Source organism: Pinus tabuliformis, chromosome 3_1, assembly GCF_031772625.1.
Source record: "Pinus tabuliformis cultivar Carrire ecotype Pingquan chromosome 3_1, CPIR1, whole genome shotgun sequence".
NCBI classification, from domain to species: Eukaryota; Viridiplantae; Streptophyta; class Pinopsida; order Pinales; family Pinaceae; genus Pinus; species Pinus tabuliformis.
In genome coordinates this window covers 153,860,088-153,877,088 of record NC_142301.1, presented here as the reverse complement: position 1 = coordinate 153,877,088, position 17,001 = coordinate 153,860,088, and the positions used below count along the sequence as shown (strand labels likewise).

Here is a 17,001-nt window from a genome sequence, read left to right as displayed (position 1 = left end):
CCATTGGGGAGGCGCCCCAACCTACAAAGCTTGTACGATAGACACTAAATAGTGTCTAAGAGGACTGACAAGTGTTTGTTCAAGGCATTTTGGGCAGAGACACTTTGCCTAGTTGGGACAGAATGTGGGCCGATCTGTAACAGGAGGAGTTGAGGTGAGCTCCAGAAAAAAGTACCATCAACGGTAGCAATAGCAAGACAGTGAAGAGTGAGGAGGAGGAGAATGTGGCCCTTGCATCGAAGGGTCCCAGTCAGGGGAAGGGGGAGCAAGAGAAGAAGAAGAAGGACCTGTCAAAGGTCAGGTGCTTCAGGTGTGGCGAGTTTCGCCAATATAGTATGCAGTGTCCTCTTAGGAAGAAGGACAAGCATGAGAAGTAGGACCAACATGCAAGCTCAACAGAAATAGACAAGCTTTCCTCTAGGCTAGAGGAAGAGTTTGCTATGTTTGCAGATATACCTCCAGGAATGAGGTGGAGTGATTTGGTGCTGTAGCCCTAGAGAGCTACAGAGATTGAGCAGGGTCCTTGAGGTTTCCACCTCATGGATCATTTGCAGGATTCCACCTGGCTACGAGGACCCATAGTATTCAGTTGCAGGATGGATCAATGGAAGTTGATGTAGTCAGTGCCAGACTGACAATTGTGGACTATTAGCAGTTAGAGGCTGAGGAGTGCCATGTAGTGTTGACAACAGAGAAGGTGGCTCAGTGCAGAGTGGCAGCAACGCAGATTCTTCACTGACAGTGTAGATGCTAGTAGCAGTCATAGACTCAGGAGACAAAGGCATCATACTGAACATAATTGATTCAGTATTTAGGATGCTTCTCAGTTGCAGTTGCAGCAACAACAGATGAGAGGGTGTTGCAGTGCAGATGGAGTGTTGACAGCAGTATAGCAAGGTCAGCAGCAGCACGGAGATTTTTTGGGCACCTTTGTTTGCATGTTTCTAGTTCATATACTAGGATTTCTTATTTAGGTTGTTTTTGTAGGCTCTGATTTTGTGTTATGCCCAAATCTTATAGTTAGATGTTGGTCACATATGTCACTGGCCGTGTGGATGATAATTAAAGCTTTTTTGTTTCATATTATTTTATTCAAACCTGTTTTACATGTCATTGTTATCAATTAAGATATTCTATATTTTTCTATGAAGTAAAAGTCTGAGAAAATTAACCACTAAATTTACATGGTTGAGCACTTTTACATTGTGTCTGAGAACTTCCGAGTATTTGTGCATGTTCACCATACATTCCACTTTATATCGTTATTATAATTGAAGTTTGTTCTGGCATAGAGACATTTGGCAGTTTGCTGTCTTGGCATGCTGCTTTAAACTGCTTGTGTGGAGCATTGTTAGAATTCATATAATTTCAATTTTGAAGATATTGTCCTCAAATGCACTTTCCCACACAAACATCTGAATTTTGAAGCCTTTTTGTTATGTTGGAAATGTTGCAGCTGTTTGAATTGGTACCTGAAAGATCTGAAGGGATTCTACGTTATGCATCTGCTTTTATTCAAGGGGCTACTAATGTTTTCTGGTAAGCTGTTTTCCATAGCGTTTAGAGATTTAGAGAATTAGAGTACATACAGAAGACATGCAGTGTGAAGCTTCCATAGAATTTACAATATTTGAAACTCCCACATAACCAAATTTGGGAGTTCTTTTGACATATTTAAATTGGCTAATTAGTGCTGTATAATTGTCTGTAAACCACAATAGAATGATATTAAGATGGAAAAATGCTGTCTTTCTTAATTCACATGTTACATTTTTCTGCATGATACCAACATTAAGTGTCAGCTTGGTCTGAAGTTTGAACCAGGACGCCGGACATCCTATGTACAAATTATCATTCAAGGCTGAAACTTGTATCACATTTTATCGCTCTCCAGCTTATAACTGTCATCTATACACATAAGTTGATACTCAACCAGATTTGAACCAAGCACCACCTTGACTGACTTTTCTCTTAGGCTAACACTATTTGTAGAAGCAGTCAGAAAGGCTTTTGTGGTTTTCCATTTTTTATGTTATAATTTATATGATTGCTCATTTATAGTCTTTTCATAAACACTTTTCTCTTAAAATGTTCTACAAACATCACAGCTTTTCCAGTAAATTTCATTGTCATAAGATGGCTTCCAATAGTAAAAAGAATAAACTTTTGTTGCTGCAATTTTATATTCTGGTTAGTGTGTCTTAAATGGAGTTTTATTTTGTCACGTTTGACATGTACATCCTTTCAAGTTTCAATCAACTTAAAATTATGCTTCCTTTTTTTCCTGTTTTGGCTGCTTTGTTGACTTTCATCCTCTTATTTACAATCTTATGTCCATCCCTGTCTGCTGGTTGAAAGTAAGTAAATTACAATGTTAATAATCCTGATTCCTGACCATAGAATTTACTGATGGACATGCCAACATTAATACTTCATAATTACTAGTTGATTTCAACGTTCATCAATGCTGGTCTGTTGGTTGAAAATAAATTAATCACAATGTTACTAATCCTGATTAGAGATTCCTGACTGTAAACTTTACTGATGGTCATGACTACTATTAATCCTTAATTAGTCGGATAATTACTACTGCTGTGGTAATCTTCTTCTGTTTTTCTACACTTTTTCCTTTCTTCACTATCTATTGTGTGTTATTTTTCTTGAGATTACAAGAGAATGAGAGGATCAAATGGAACCAAATAGTCAACCTGAAACCTGCAAAAAAGAGAAAACAACACTAAACAAGTGTGTTAGACCTGTCTACAAATGCACTAGAAAGAGAAAAGCATGGCCATAGAACAAAAGAACGCTAAAGATATAGAGATAGTTATCACAAATCTTACACCTTAGTGGAAAGCCTTCACAATGCACTAAGACTAATATAACATGGAAGTGTTACCACTGTCATGTAGGCAACAACTTTCCTCTTTTTAGTGAAGTATGAATCCTACACAAGAGAGGTTTATGTGCTAGCTTCAAGGGCTCCTAACGCAAGATGAAATCAAGTCTAAGGACACTTATCTAACTACTCATAATACACCACAAAAGTATAATATTCGAGGAAAAGGATAAGGTGGTTTATTAGTGCAATTTTCAGATTTGAGTGGATGAAGTTCAATGACAATTTATAAGGCTTAGAAAGTCAATATTGGTCAAAGGAAGATCCCCAAACACTACAAACGATGAAAAAGCTATGGCTGTTGCAAAACTGGCATCAAAAATGATAAATTTTAGCAATTAGACAAGCTATAACAGCAGCAAATAAAATAGCCCGTGAACAAGTAATTATCAGTAAAAAATAAGGCTTAAACAATGGATTTCACTAGGGTTTAATCAATTATCAAAGTAACTGTTTCCACACAATCTAGCAGGGGTCTGTTGACGCGGGCATTGGGTCTGGATATAGGGTGGCAGATTTATCTCCCCTATTATGATTCTTCTTCTTTAGATTCGAGAGTGTTCAAGTAGATGAGCAGAGATGAGATATGATATGATACAATTATGATGATGCAGGACATTTGAGATGAGACCTAGGGTGCAGTCAGTGATTCCTCTGGATATAGGGTGGCAGATTTATCTCCCCTATTATGATTCTTCTTCTTTAGATTCGAGAGTGTTCAAGTAGATGAGCAGAGATGAGATATGATATGATACAATTATGATGATGCAGGACATTTGAGATGAGACCTAGGGTGCAGTCAGTGATTCCTCCCTAGCTGAGAGAGAGTGTTGAAATTTGGCAGCTCAGGGAGAAATTCCCTCCTTTGGGAAGCCTTCCTCGCTCTGAGAAGACCCTACTAGCCCTTGGAAGAATTTAATTTGCACAAGGAAAAATATTAATTATTAATTTGAAACCCACATCTTCATAAAAGTACAAGTCGGGCCGGGCAAGGAAATTCAACCTCTTCAACCACATATAAATACACCTCATGTCACATCATTTGGAGGTATCATAACATCATCATTCCTTCTCTTGATTGGTTCAACTACTGAAAATTGCAGGTCCGAACTCACATGTGCAAAGGAGAGAGAGGGTGTTTCTGTTGACCAGCGTTGACTTTTTGTTTGGGACTGTTTTGACCAGCTTTGACATGGATTTGTCTTGGACATTTTGACTTGGTTGGACCGAATTCTTTTGACTGTCTTGGAGGCTGAGTTTGAGGAGGCTGTTGACCGAAATTCTGGGCATGCGTTGACCACCTTTGATGGCTGTTCTGAAACTAGGGTTTCCGCAAGTCAACTCTTTGACTTTGACTGAATTTGAAGGCTTCTTTGAGGACTGTTTTGACCAAGTTTGACTGAGCTAAGGAGGCCGAGTTCACTGCTGCCTTGACTGAATTTTTCTGGGCACTTTGACCATTGACTGTGGACTGGTTAGGGCAGTGTTGACTGTTGACTTTGAGCAGATATTGCAGATTTGATTTTTGACAAGATTTGACTTTTGGGCTCATCTTTGATTGGATATTGGATGGTTGGTTTGGATAGTCAAAGCTTTGACCTTTGAGTCATTGTTGATGTACTTGGATTATGTATCTCTCTGTTGAACATTTGATGAGAATCTAATAGAAGAAGATTTTGGAGAGGGCTTTTCCCCTTGTGGGGCTTTTCCCTGGTCTTTGACCAAATTGATGTGTCTCTGCTGTTCTTGGCAATCTTCTATGGTGCATTTGGTTTACTGTTCTATCTACAATTTCTTATTGTTGTTGGAAGATTCAATTTATTAGATAAAGTGATTGAAGAAGAATTGAAATAAGTGATTATGTCAACATAGAACACTAGAAAATTAACAAAGTATTCAAAATCAAAATGTATTACATAGGTTGTAGACATTGAGTCACTGCTATTATAGGTGGGAATGCTGATGACTGCAGTAGATAACTCAGCATCAACAAATGTATATATTTTATTAATAAATTGATGATTTATAGTGAGAGAGGATGGCTTAAATATAGCCCTAAGTGTCTCTTGGTGAATGGATCATGCCCTTTTGCCTAATTAACTAATAGTTACGGATTATTATTTTTTACATAACATTGCCTCTCCCTTGAAAAGATGCTTTGTCTTCAAAGCCATACGCAACGACGAGTGTTGTTGACGAAACACTTTTGTCTCCTAAGAAGCTTCTTCTTCTGGTAAGTCCTTCCACTTGATCAGGTATTCTTTGATTACTCATGATCACAACTTCTTTTCCCTACTGGAGACGATACCTGCTGGCTCTAGAATAATCCTTCCTTTGTCATCTAAAGTCAGAAGTGTTGTCTGCCCTGATTGATGTTCACCAAGTCCCCTTTTAAGGCAGGATACGTGGAAAACGTTGTGAACACGACTTTTATCAGGCAGGCTTAAACTATATGCTACTTGGCTGATTTTTTTTGTTGATTTGGTAGGGTCCATAAAAACTTGGTGCCAATTTCTTTTTCCCCTTTGTTTTAAGGACAACTGCTTGTAAGGCTAGAGTTTAACAAATACCCAATCTCCAACTTCAAATTCTCTCTCGGTTCTGTTGACCTTGCTGCCTACACCTACCTACAAGTCAGTGAGAAAAGCCTTCAACCCCACAAGGTGTGGTTGGTGGCAGGGAACTCAGAGAAGGGGTTGTCACGCGAATCCCGAATCTCTCCGTTTGAGCTATCTCCTAGGTTAGCTAAGGGGGGTGGTCCCTAATGAAAATTTAAGCTAAAAAAGGATGTGAGTTTCTAGGAGAATTGTTAGAGTTAAATAGATTACCTCTTTAAGATTTATAAGCAAAAAATTGATATGAGCAATAACCATCATAAGATAAGCATGAAGTACATAAAAAACCAGTGCCTTCCAAGTATTTGCTCTTTAAGAAATGAAATTGTATTTTGCTTAAAATGAAGTGAAATGTTTTCAAATGGAAAGCCAAAATAACCCTGAAAAGTGAAACACTAAATTGTTAGCACAAGATACTAGAAATGCTTTCAAGATGAATAAGTCTACAAATCGAAGCATGGAAACTATCTTGCTGAAAAGGATACAAAAATAACTCAAATGTTAGACCAAGATGACAACAAAGTATGTTACCAAAAATAATCTACAAGAGGCTAGGCCAAAGTGTATGAGCAAGCTCTTCTGTTATACTAGCCATGACTTAGCTCTTTGAAATAGCTAGATATTGATAAATGAAGTACAATACGTAAAAAATAATTTTTTCGAAGTCTGATATTTTAATGCAAGAAATAAAAGCTTTAAGAAACTTGAAAGAATCCCTACAAGACACAAATAAGATATAGATGAGACTTTGGAATTGAAAACATGCGGGTTCTCCTTGAATATTTTTCAAGAATGGGTTGATTCCTCCAAGAATTTCCCCTCACGCTTGAAAAATCTATGTGCGAAATTTGAATTTTACGATGGAATGACAAGTGTATATGGGTGGTAACCCATGTGGGGACAATTTCCCACAAAAATCTCCACCAAATATTCTCCCAAATCCTCCTAGATGTGCATTAACTTCACAAATTCGAATTTCCAAGTAAGCAACTTTTTCATTTAATGCCAGAAATTCGATTTTATTTGAGCACATGTCCTTTCCTTGATTTTAGGAGTACAAATCACCTTGGGAATTCACTTTAACTCTTCCATAATTTTCCACCTCTTTTCCACAACATTTAACATGCTTGGATATTTATTTTTCTCCATTTATTTAATTTATGGTTTAATTAATTACGAGATTTCCCACTAAACTTAAGAAAAGTGGGTTTTGAGGGTCCAAAACACATTATTAATCCCTCAAAGTGTGTCATAGTAGAAAGTTGAGGGTGAGAGGTGTAATTTTGATTACTCATACCTCATACAACTTCTCTAGACTACAATTTTTACAATTTAAATACAATTTTATTTGCAATTTTTGATTCGCGGGAAATCTAAAAAATTAAAAAATGACTACCTAGACCTAACCAAATTCCACATTTTTTTTTTGTGATCTAGTATGGTAATATACATTGACTCTAGACACTAAGATGTGTTAGGGGCTCAACCTTCAAACTGTCACCCCGACTTTGGGGTAAAACGTGAGTGAAAAAACCCAAAAAATTATCTGTCTCTGAAAAAGAAAAGATAATTAACCAGATAAAAAAACACTCCAAGATGTACTCGTTCGCTGATAGAGTCCCAACATCTTAGGCCTATTATAGACTCAAAAACTCATCATTACTAGTATCACTTATTACAATTCCCCACAGGGTGTGGAATCTGGGTACAAGAAAGATGATGAGAAGATAGGAGTAGAGTTAAAAAACTCTGTTGACTGATGATATCTGATGGTACAAGTGTCCCTTGGATCATCCTTGGGCATGGAGTCTTCATATAATCATCAGGTGCCACTCCAGTGGTCAACATTTGGCTCCATATGGGGATGCATGCTAGATACAAAGTGATAGTGTGCAAGAACCTGGAATCTGCATCAATCGACAAAAGACATATATCAACGTTATCCATTCAAAATATCATCAAATGAGATAAAGTACAGAAACAAAAAAATGAAATTTATTCTAAGAGCATAAATGACAATTTATTCATGAAATAAAACTAATTAAACCAAAATGACACGAGATAAGGTTAGAAATATGATACAAAAAGATGCCCCATGGCATCAGATGTCCTTAATGAAGTTCATGCTGAGAACCTGCTTACTTTCAGGGAGATCCATGGGTTGCTTTTCTGATGTACCCATTCCAATTTTGAATATTTGAGGACTTTGATCAATCCCAACACTGTGTTTTACATGGCCATCAGATTTACCAAATCCTTTCCGCTTCTTTTTTTCTTCTTGACAGATTGTGATGTTGATGTTGAGGTGATCAAAGTAGACCTTTCTGTCCGATTTTGAAGATGCTTTGATGGTAAATTCGAAGTATCCAAGACTGGTTGGACTTGCCTTTGTCCATTTTACTTCTGCTCTGACATGGGTGATGGATCAATCTCACAAGTATAAACCTGATTCCCCTCAGTTTCCTTGCTATCCAAGTCAACATCAATTAGCCATTTTTCAATGGAGTAAATGACCTCTTCATAATGAGATGAAGATTGCTTCAGCGAATCGAGAGATTTATGATTTGTTTCTTTGTTCTTTTCCCATTTGTCATTTAACCTAAGTTGGAATTTTTGTACCTGTAATCTTTCCATTTCATCCAATCTATTCTGAAAATTGACCTGATTAGCCTTCATAATACTTATTTCCTTGGCATGATTCGTTTCATGGTGTTGATTAATTGCACTTGTTTTTCTTCCATGGCGATCAACCTGTTTTGAATAGAGGTCATCTTATTAGAATGATTGACTTCCATGGCTTTTATTGTTTGTGCATGATTTTCCTCCATTGTCTTAATGACTTGAACTTGGTTGAGTTGCATATTCTTAATCATTCGAGTCAACTCCTTGAAGAGATCCTTATCATTCTCATCATCTTTCGCTTTGATCTTTCCTTCATCTTCATATTTTTCTTCAAAGGCATCAATGATTGATTCTGGAGAATCGAAACTGTTAGCAAGTAAGTCTATGAACCAATCCATAGCATCGCTATCTAATGAAAAGATGAAAAGTCTCATTTTAACGTCCTCATGGTTAAAATCATGGCACCATTTGCTCACACAATGGTGGAAATTCTTAAGGTGAGATTCAGTACTGATGGCATTGTTACATAGAAAGCTAGGCAACTCTTCAATAGCCTCAATGAATTCATCCAGAATAAAATTCGGATAGCTTGAAATGTTAGTAAAATCACAAGGGGCGAACAAATCATTCATGATGTCATGCTCACTTGACCCTGAAAAGAGAAAATGGATACCAGAGAGAGGATCCTGTTCGAGGTTAGCGAGAAATCTACAAGAAACCACCTCCAAGTAGAAACCCTTGCAGAAAATGAAATAAGTGGAGTCGCCACTTGAACAAGAATCTCACTCTAAAATCCAACATGCAAAAACCAAAAGTTAGTCATTTTCTTAGGTACAAGAAGACTTGTCCTTGGCAACGACGCCAAAAATGTTGACCCTGCCGCCTACACCTACCTACAAGTCAGTGAGAAAAGCCTTCAACCCCACAAGGTGTGGTTGGTGGCAGGGAACTCAGAGAAGGGGCTGTCACACTAATCCCGACTCTCTCCGTTTGAGCTATCTCCTAGGTTAGCTAAGGGGGGTGGTCCCTAATGAAAATTTAAGTTAAAAAATGATGTGAGTTTCTAGGAGAATTGTTAGAGTTAAATAGATTATCTCTTTAAGATTTATAAGCAAAAAATTGATATGAGCAATAACCATCATAAGATAAGCATGAAATACATAAACAACCAGTGCCTTCCAAGTATTTTCTCTTTAAGAAATGAAATTGTATTTTGCTTAAAATGAAGTGAAATGCTTTCAAATGGAAAGCCAAAATAACCCTGAAAAGTGAAACACTAAATTGTTAGCACAAGATATTATAAATGTTTTCAACATGAATAAGTCTACAAATCAAAGCATGGAAACTATCTTGCTCAAAATGATACAAAAATAACTCAAATGTTAGACCAAAATGACAACAAAGTATGTTACAAAAAATAATCTACAAGAAGCTAGGCCAAAGAGTATGAGTAAGCTCTCCTCTCTGACTAGCCATGACTTAGCTCTTTGAATAGCCAGATATTGATAAATGAAGTACAATACGTAAAAAATAAATTTTTCGAAGTTTGATATTTTGATGCAAGAAATAAAAGCTTTAAGAAACTTGAAAGAATCCCTGCAAGACACAAATAAGATATAGATGAGACTTTGGAATTCAAAACATGCGGGTTCTCCTTGAATATTTTTCAAGAATGGGTTGATTCCTCTTAGAATTTCCGTTCACTCTTGAAAAGCTTGACCAAATAATGATTCATTTACAATACTTCACCACAAATCATTAAATCGACATGAAATTAAATAAGTGTAGTGGAAAGAATTCTTAGAGATACATCTATTATCCACTAGAAGATTTCTTTTCCTAAAGCAAATAATTAATTTTTATGCTAATATGAAATAGTTGCATACTAACATAACTTGAAATAAGCATGAAAGAAATAATGACATCAGGAAATAAATAAAAACATAATAACAAGTCAAGAATTTACCACACATGCAAGGAGAAGAACACCATCAAGCTTTAACCCAAAGACTGTTGTGTTATATTGCAAGTAGTGAATACAATCCCGTAGAGTCTCCTCAAGCACAATAGCTCGTATTGCATGATACAAATGAGAGCTCAATGCTTTATTATATAGAACTATGGGAGCCAATCCCAATGTAGAAGTGATTAAACAAGTGGCATGAGGTGACAATCCCAAAGAGAAATTCGAATTTGTTGAATGGAGCTCCAATGCCAAGTGTAAAAACCGAATTCTGGCAAGTAGACATCATTTTCTTCTTCCCTTATGTGTCAAATTTGAATTTTATGATTGAATGACAAGTGTATATGGGTGGTAACCCATGTGGGGACAATTTCCCATGCTTCACTTCCAAAAACATGAAAGTGACTTACATCTAGTTTAATTGAGCTCCATGCTTCTTCTGGAGTGATATTCTTTAAAACCTTAGTAGGAGTGCGATTTACTATGTAATCTGCACAGTTAATTGCTTCTGCCCAAAAATTAAGATTAAGTCCTTTAGATTGAAGCATACAATTAGCCATTTCCTTAAAGGTGTGATTCTTCCTTTCAACTACACCATTTTGTTGTGAGTATATGGAACAATATGTTGCATTTGAATTCCATGCTCAGTGCAACAGTTAATGAATTTGTTGTTAACATATTCTCCCCCATTATCAAATCTTAGCTTAAGAATTTGATGTCTAGATTGTTTCTCAACAAAGGCCTTAAAGGCCAAGAACATGTTAAATACTTCACTCTTGAGTTTTAAGAAGTATACCCAAGTGCGTCTGGAGAAATCATCAATGAAAGTTAAGAAATACTTGTAGCGAGAGAATGAAACAACTGGAAGTGGACCACATAAATCACTATGCACAAGCTGTAAAGGGGCTGAGGCGTGCCAAAAGGCACGTTTTTCAAAACTATCCCGATGATGTTTTCTGAGTACACATCCGGAACAAACACAATTTCTGCAAGATACCATAGGAAAACCTGTCACCATATTTTCTTTACATAGATTTTGAAGGGAGCAATAGTTTAAGTGACCAAATCGCTCATGCCAAAGTTTTCTCACTTCATCATTATGACCAACAAATACTGAGGGAAGAGTTGATGACCCAAAGTTGTTAAACTTATACAACCTTGTAGAATCATCAGTAATGCCAGTAGCTAAAATCTATTTAGGATCTCTTAGGTCCTTAATTACAACATCGTGAGGTGAAAATTCAACGGTTTTACCTTCCCCTGAATGAGTTATCTGATATATAGATAGAAGGTTGCAGGATAAGGTTGGAACACATAATACATCATTAAATTGACCATTGTCTAGATGAACAGTTCTAGTCCCTACAAGACTAAGAGATCTATCATCACCAACATATATATTTTTGGTGTTACAATCATTTAAAGAAGAAAACACGGCTTTGTTTTTGGCCATGTGATAAGAAGCTCCAAAATCAATGAGCCAATCATGAGAATGAGAAGAAGAAGATACATTTAGTGCATAACTAGACCGAGATGCTTGACAACCACATGCAGAAAGTGCTATTCCTGAAGATGAAGTTGAAGTTGAAGAGTGCTCCAAATGGATGTTATGCTTCTTCATTGCTGCTTCCAAGGCTTCCATCTTCTTAAAGCATTTGGATTCTAAGTGGCCATCTCGATTACAAAAGTGGCAATATCTATCAGTCTTGTTTGCTTTGTTTTTATTTGCCTTATCATTTTGTTGAAATGATTTTTCATTTTGAGACTGAAATTGCTTAGGACCCTTGTTTGGTTTATGACTATTTTTTTTAGGATATTACTTCTTAGGATTCTTTGAATTTGGTTGTTGTTGGGCGCTAAGGCTTTCTTAGAAGAGTTTCCAAGATTAAGAAGACCAAGATGTAAGAGTTTTTCTTGTTCTCTTATTAAAGAATCACAAAAGGCATCAAAAGAAGGGGACTTGTAGTCTTGCCCTTGAGAAATAAAGGCATATTTAGTAGAATGGAAGGTGGAAACAAACACAAAGTAACCTGGTCCCAACTCAGTAAGAATGGAATAGATAAGGTTACCATATTCTTTCTTAACCTTAACACCTTCCAAGAAAAGTCTAAGGGTCTTGAAGTTGGACAAAAAATCTTCAATGGAAGAAAAATTATTAGGGTCCAACGTAAGCAACTCATTTTCGAGTTGATGGGCTCTAATTTCATTTTTAATTCCAAAAACTTTAGTGAGCTGTTTCATTGCTTCATTAGGGGTATCAAGTTCAGCGATATGGAATTTAAGGTCTGGAGAAATAGACATCCCTTTCAACCCACGTGCTTGATCTTGCCTATTTTCCCATTTGGTTTCCTTATCTTCATCTTTAGGTTTAGTTTCTTGGCTTGAGGCTATTCTGTAAAGACCTTTACTTCTAAGTAAATCCACAATGTACGACCACCATTGGAAGTAGTTGGTGCTGTCAAGAATAATTTGGCATGGACTTTCCATTTTAACAGAAACTGAAGCTGTAGATGTTGAAACCAAATGTTCCTAGAAAGATCTCGAAAAATTAGGCTGATTAAAAAAACAGCTCTGAAAACGGCTTCCGTATGAAGAAGTTATGGCTTTTTGAAGAAAAGTTGTTGCAGATGCTGACGAAGTGCGTGAATGTGCGGAAGTGAATGATAATGTTATATTTAAAAAAAAAATCCCTCCCCTTTCCAAACTTAATCTAATTAGGTCACTTCAAAAAAAGATTTTATGTGACCCACTTTTATAAATAAGTGAAAGTCACTTTTACAATGGTATTTTATCAGCTACTCACTAAATTGTAACTTAAATAAAAGATAAAGAGACTTTAAAATTATAAGGGACTCACTTTTTATAATGGGTGAGAACACTTTTACATAAAGTAACTTTAAAACATAAGTTACATGTGCTTTTTGAAAAAGTAACTCAACAAAAAAAAGGACTTGAACCCAAGACCTCTATTTTCATAAAGTTACTTTGGACGAAGTGAGCTAGTTTAAAAGGTTAGTATTTTTTTGGAAAAAAGGAAGGGTTTATTTTTTTTAGTCACTGAAGCTTTGGGGTGTGTGCTTACTTGAAAAAACTCTTTCCTACAAAACAAAAAACCACACAACCCAACACGGACATATAAAAAAACCAAGCCTTATGGCTTGAAGTTAGCTTTCACCAGAAACTAAATATTTTCCTCAATGTTTTTGATTTTCCGAGATCACATTAAGGCATGGCGGAAAAGAGCATACGCATGAGAAAAATCCTTCCTCTTTGTTTCTGATTTGCCCAGATCGCACAGAGTCGCGGAGCCAAGAGCATACACAGAATGAAAGGTATAGATCCGGTAATAAAAAACAGAGAGATAAATAAACTGAAATAAACAGAGAGATAACAAACTAAAACTGCAAATAAAGACTGTATACCTCTAGATCTTAAGAATGACGTAGCTAGGGCTACCGGAAACCTTTTCGCGTGAAACGAAAGGGGTTCCTCACTTGAACAGATGCTCCTAACTCAATAGAGCAGTCCTCTCAGTCTAAAAGCAGTCAGAAGCAATAGATCTAGGAAACAATAGTCAGATGCAGTTGTATTGGCTTTCGATTTGGATCACCAACGGATGCAGCTCTCAAATAGCTCCGATACCATGGTAGGAATTTATAGGGTAACTTCCTTGATAGAACACCAAAGGACACCACTCACAAACAGATCACAGATCAATACGCCAGTATTCTTGATGTGGTTAAAACCCTCAAAGAGGGAAACAGTCCACAGCCTGAGCCAACGCGGCCACTTCAGGTAATTTATTAATAAAAGAACGAAAATTTACATAAGCTTCTCTCATGAAAGGTCACCCTACAAATGACCCTCCATGCTCTTTAAATAGAGATCATGGACCAATTGGGTGTTAATCCATGGATCAAGTGTCGGTAATACCGAGGAGAGAATGAACCGTCGGATCACTTCATGTCTAGAACATATCGTGACCGTCGGATTGTAAGTTACAAATGTACATAGTAAAGAAACACACTTTACCTAACTCTACACTAGACCAAGTTATACTTAACTATTTCCTATGTGTCGGAATATCCTAACATGCTGATAGAGTCCCAACATCCTAGGTCTGTTACAGACTCAAAAACTCATCATTACTAGTGTCACTTATTACAATTCCCCGTAGGGTGTGGAATCTGGGTACAAGAAAGATGTTGAGAAGATAGCAGTAGAGTTAAAAAATTCTGTTGACTGATGATATATGATGGTACAAGTGTCCTCTGGATCATCCTTGGGCATGGAGGCTTCATATAATCATCAGGTTTCACTCCAGTGGTCAACAGGTTCTATTTCGGTCAGCTTGCTGCTTCATACGATTTCTTGCATTATTTAGATTTTCTCTTAGAGTTTGGACGACTTTTTGGGTTTCTTCTAACTGGGTTTTAACAGTTGTAAGCTTCGTCTTGACGATAGCAAAGTCCTTCCATTTTGGAGGTTCATAACCGTACAGAGCTTGAAATGGCATCATTTTTGCTGACGTGTGGTATGTGGAATTGTACCCCATTCAGCGAGATGTAACCACTGAACCCACTTATTTTGTTTGTCTGTGGCGTAACAACGTAAGTAGGCTTCTAAACATTTATTGACAACCTCTGTTTGGCCATTTGTTGATGGTAAGCTGAACTCATGTTGAGGTAGGTTCTTATATGTTTGAAGAATTCCTTCCAAAAATCTCCCTTACATTTGGCATCTCTATCGCTCACAATGACCTTGGGAAATCCATGTATTTTGTAAACATTTTTGCAAAATATCTCAGTGATTTGTTTCATTGAGTCTGATTTCCTCAAAGCAATAAAGTGAGCATACTTGGTGAGTTTGTCGACTACAAGAATTTTATCCTTACTATCAGACACAGGTAAACCTTCAGTAAAGTCCATTTATATTTCTTCTCATTTCTCATTCTGAATGTTTTACGGATGAAGTAGTTCGGGTGTCATGATATTTTCATTTTTATTCCTATAGCATTTATCGCATTCAGCTACATATTTTTGAATATCATTGTTCATTCCCTTCCAAAAGAATGACCGGTGTGCGTTATAGTAGGTTTTAAAGTATCCTACATGTCCGACTGACAATGAATCATGCGACTCCTTAAGAACTTTGGCTTTAAATTTGGACTCTGCATTTAGATAAATTATTCCCTTATACCATAGAATATCGTTCTTCCATTCAAATTTTGAATTATGAGGAAGATTATTGATTATAGCACTTGTTTCTGGATCTTTTGCATATTCACTTCGAATCTCATTAAGCCATTCAAGAACAACCACTGACACTGCAAGTAACAATGGTTCTTCATCTTTCCTCGACAAGGCATCAACTACTACATTATCTTTCCCTTTTTTGTGTAATATATCGATGTCAAAGGTAATGATTTTTTCTATCCATTTTTGTTGTTCTGTAGATAGCGTTTTCTACTAGAGGAGATGCTGAAGACTATTATAATATGTTTGTATTAAGAACTGACTTCCCAAGAGATATTGTCTCCACTTGGCTAATGCGTGCATAATAGCAAGCATTTCCTTGTTGTATGTAGACTTAAGACGTTCTTGCTTATTGAGGTTCTTGCTTTCAAACGCGATTGGGTGACCATTTTGCATTAGTACTGCTCCTATGCCAAAACTTGAAGCGTCACATTCAATTACAAATGGTTTTGAAAAGTCTGGAGTTGCCAATACAAGAGCATTAGACATAACTTCTTTCAAGTCTTCCAAACACTTTTTTGCTTCATCATTCCATCGAAATGAGTTCTTGTTTAGAAGGTTCAATAGGGGTGCAGTTATGTGGGTGTAGTTTTTAATAAATCTTCGATAATACCCGATCAACCCTAAGAATTCTCTTAGTTTGGAGATATTAACTGGTTTGGGCCATCCCCTTATAGCCTTGATCTTGTTAGGATCTACTTTAACTCCTTCCTTGGATATTATATGTCTGAGATATTCTACTTCTTCCTTCCCAAAAGTGCATTTTGACTTCTTGGCATAGCATTGATGCTCTTCCAACACAATAAGAACTTTCTCCAAATGTTGTAGGTGCTCCTTCCAAGTTTGACTGTAAATTAAAATCAAAGAACACTAACACAAACTTCCTTAGATATGGACGGAATAGCTCGTTCATAATAGCTTGGAATGTTGCTGGTGCATTGGTTAAACTGAAAGGCATTACTTTAAACTTGTAATGACCTTCATGTGTTCGGAACACATTTTTTTCTACATCTTCCAATCTTATTCTGATTTGGTAATATCCTGACCTTAAGTCCAATTTTGAGAAATATTTAGCGCCATGTAGTTCATCCAACATTTCATCGATAAAAGAAATTGGAAATTTGTTTTTAATTGTTATATTGTTTAGTAATCGATAATCGACGTATAATCTAACGATCCATCTTTCTTTCGAACAAATACAACTGGAGCAACATACAGACTTTTACTTTTTGAGATGATGCCACACTTTAAAAGATCTTGGACTAATCTCTCAATTTTAGTTTTTTGATGATGCGGGTATCGATATGGTTTGATGTTGATGGGATTTGATCTTTCTTTGACTTCTATTGTATGCTCGATATCTCTTTTAGGTGGCATCTTCATCGGAAGGTCTTGGAATACTTTTTTGTGCTTTTGAATTAACTCTTGGACTTTTGGTGCTTCTTCATTGACTAGATTCGAAGTTAACATTTCTAATTGATGACACTATACTACATAGGCTGGCGCTCCCTTCCAAATCATTTTCATCATATGGGATGATGATACAATTTGGTTCTTAGGTGGCTGGAACCCATATAATTTGTATTTTTGTCATTCCCATTTGAATTTTTTAAATTGCTTTTGATGGTTGGCAGAGTAAGTACCGAG

At 36.5% G+C, this 17,001-nt stretch overlaps 1 protein-coding gene across 4 annotated transcripts in view; it reads left to right on the top strand.

Moving 5' to 3' along the window:
• LOC149186251 (K-stimulated pyrophosphate-energized sodium pump protein) overlaps positions 1-17,001 on the top strand; it is a 306,281-nt gene that overhangs the window by 205,953 nt on the left and 83,327 nt on the right. For all 4 annotated transcript variants that reach the window (XM_089410937.1, XM_089410936.1, XM_089410938.1 and 1 more), the window contains one exon: positions 1,457-1,539. In XM_089410937.1, coding sequence (XP_089267063.1) covers positions 1,457-1,539 — 83 coding nt within the window. The remainder of the gene's footprint in view (positions 1-1,456; positions 1,540-17,001) is intronic.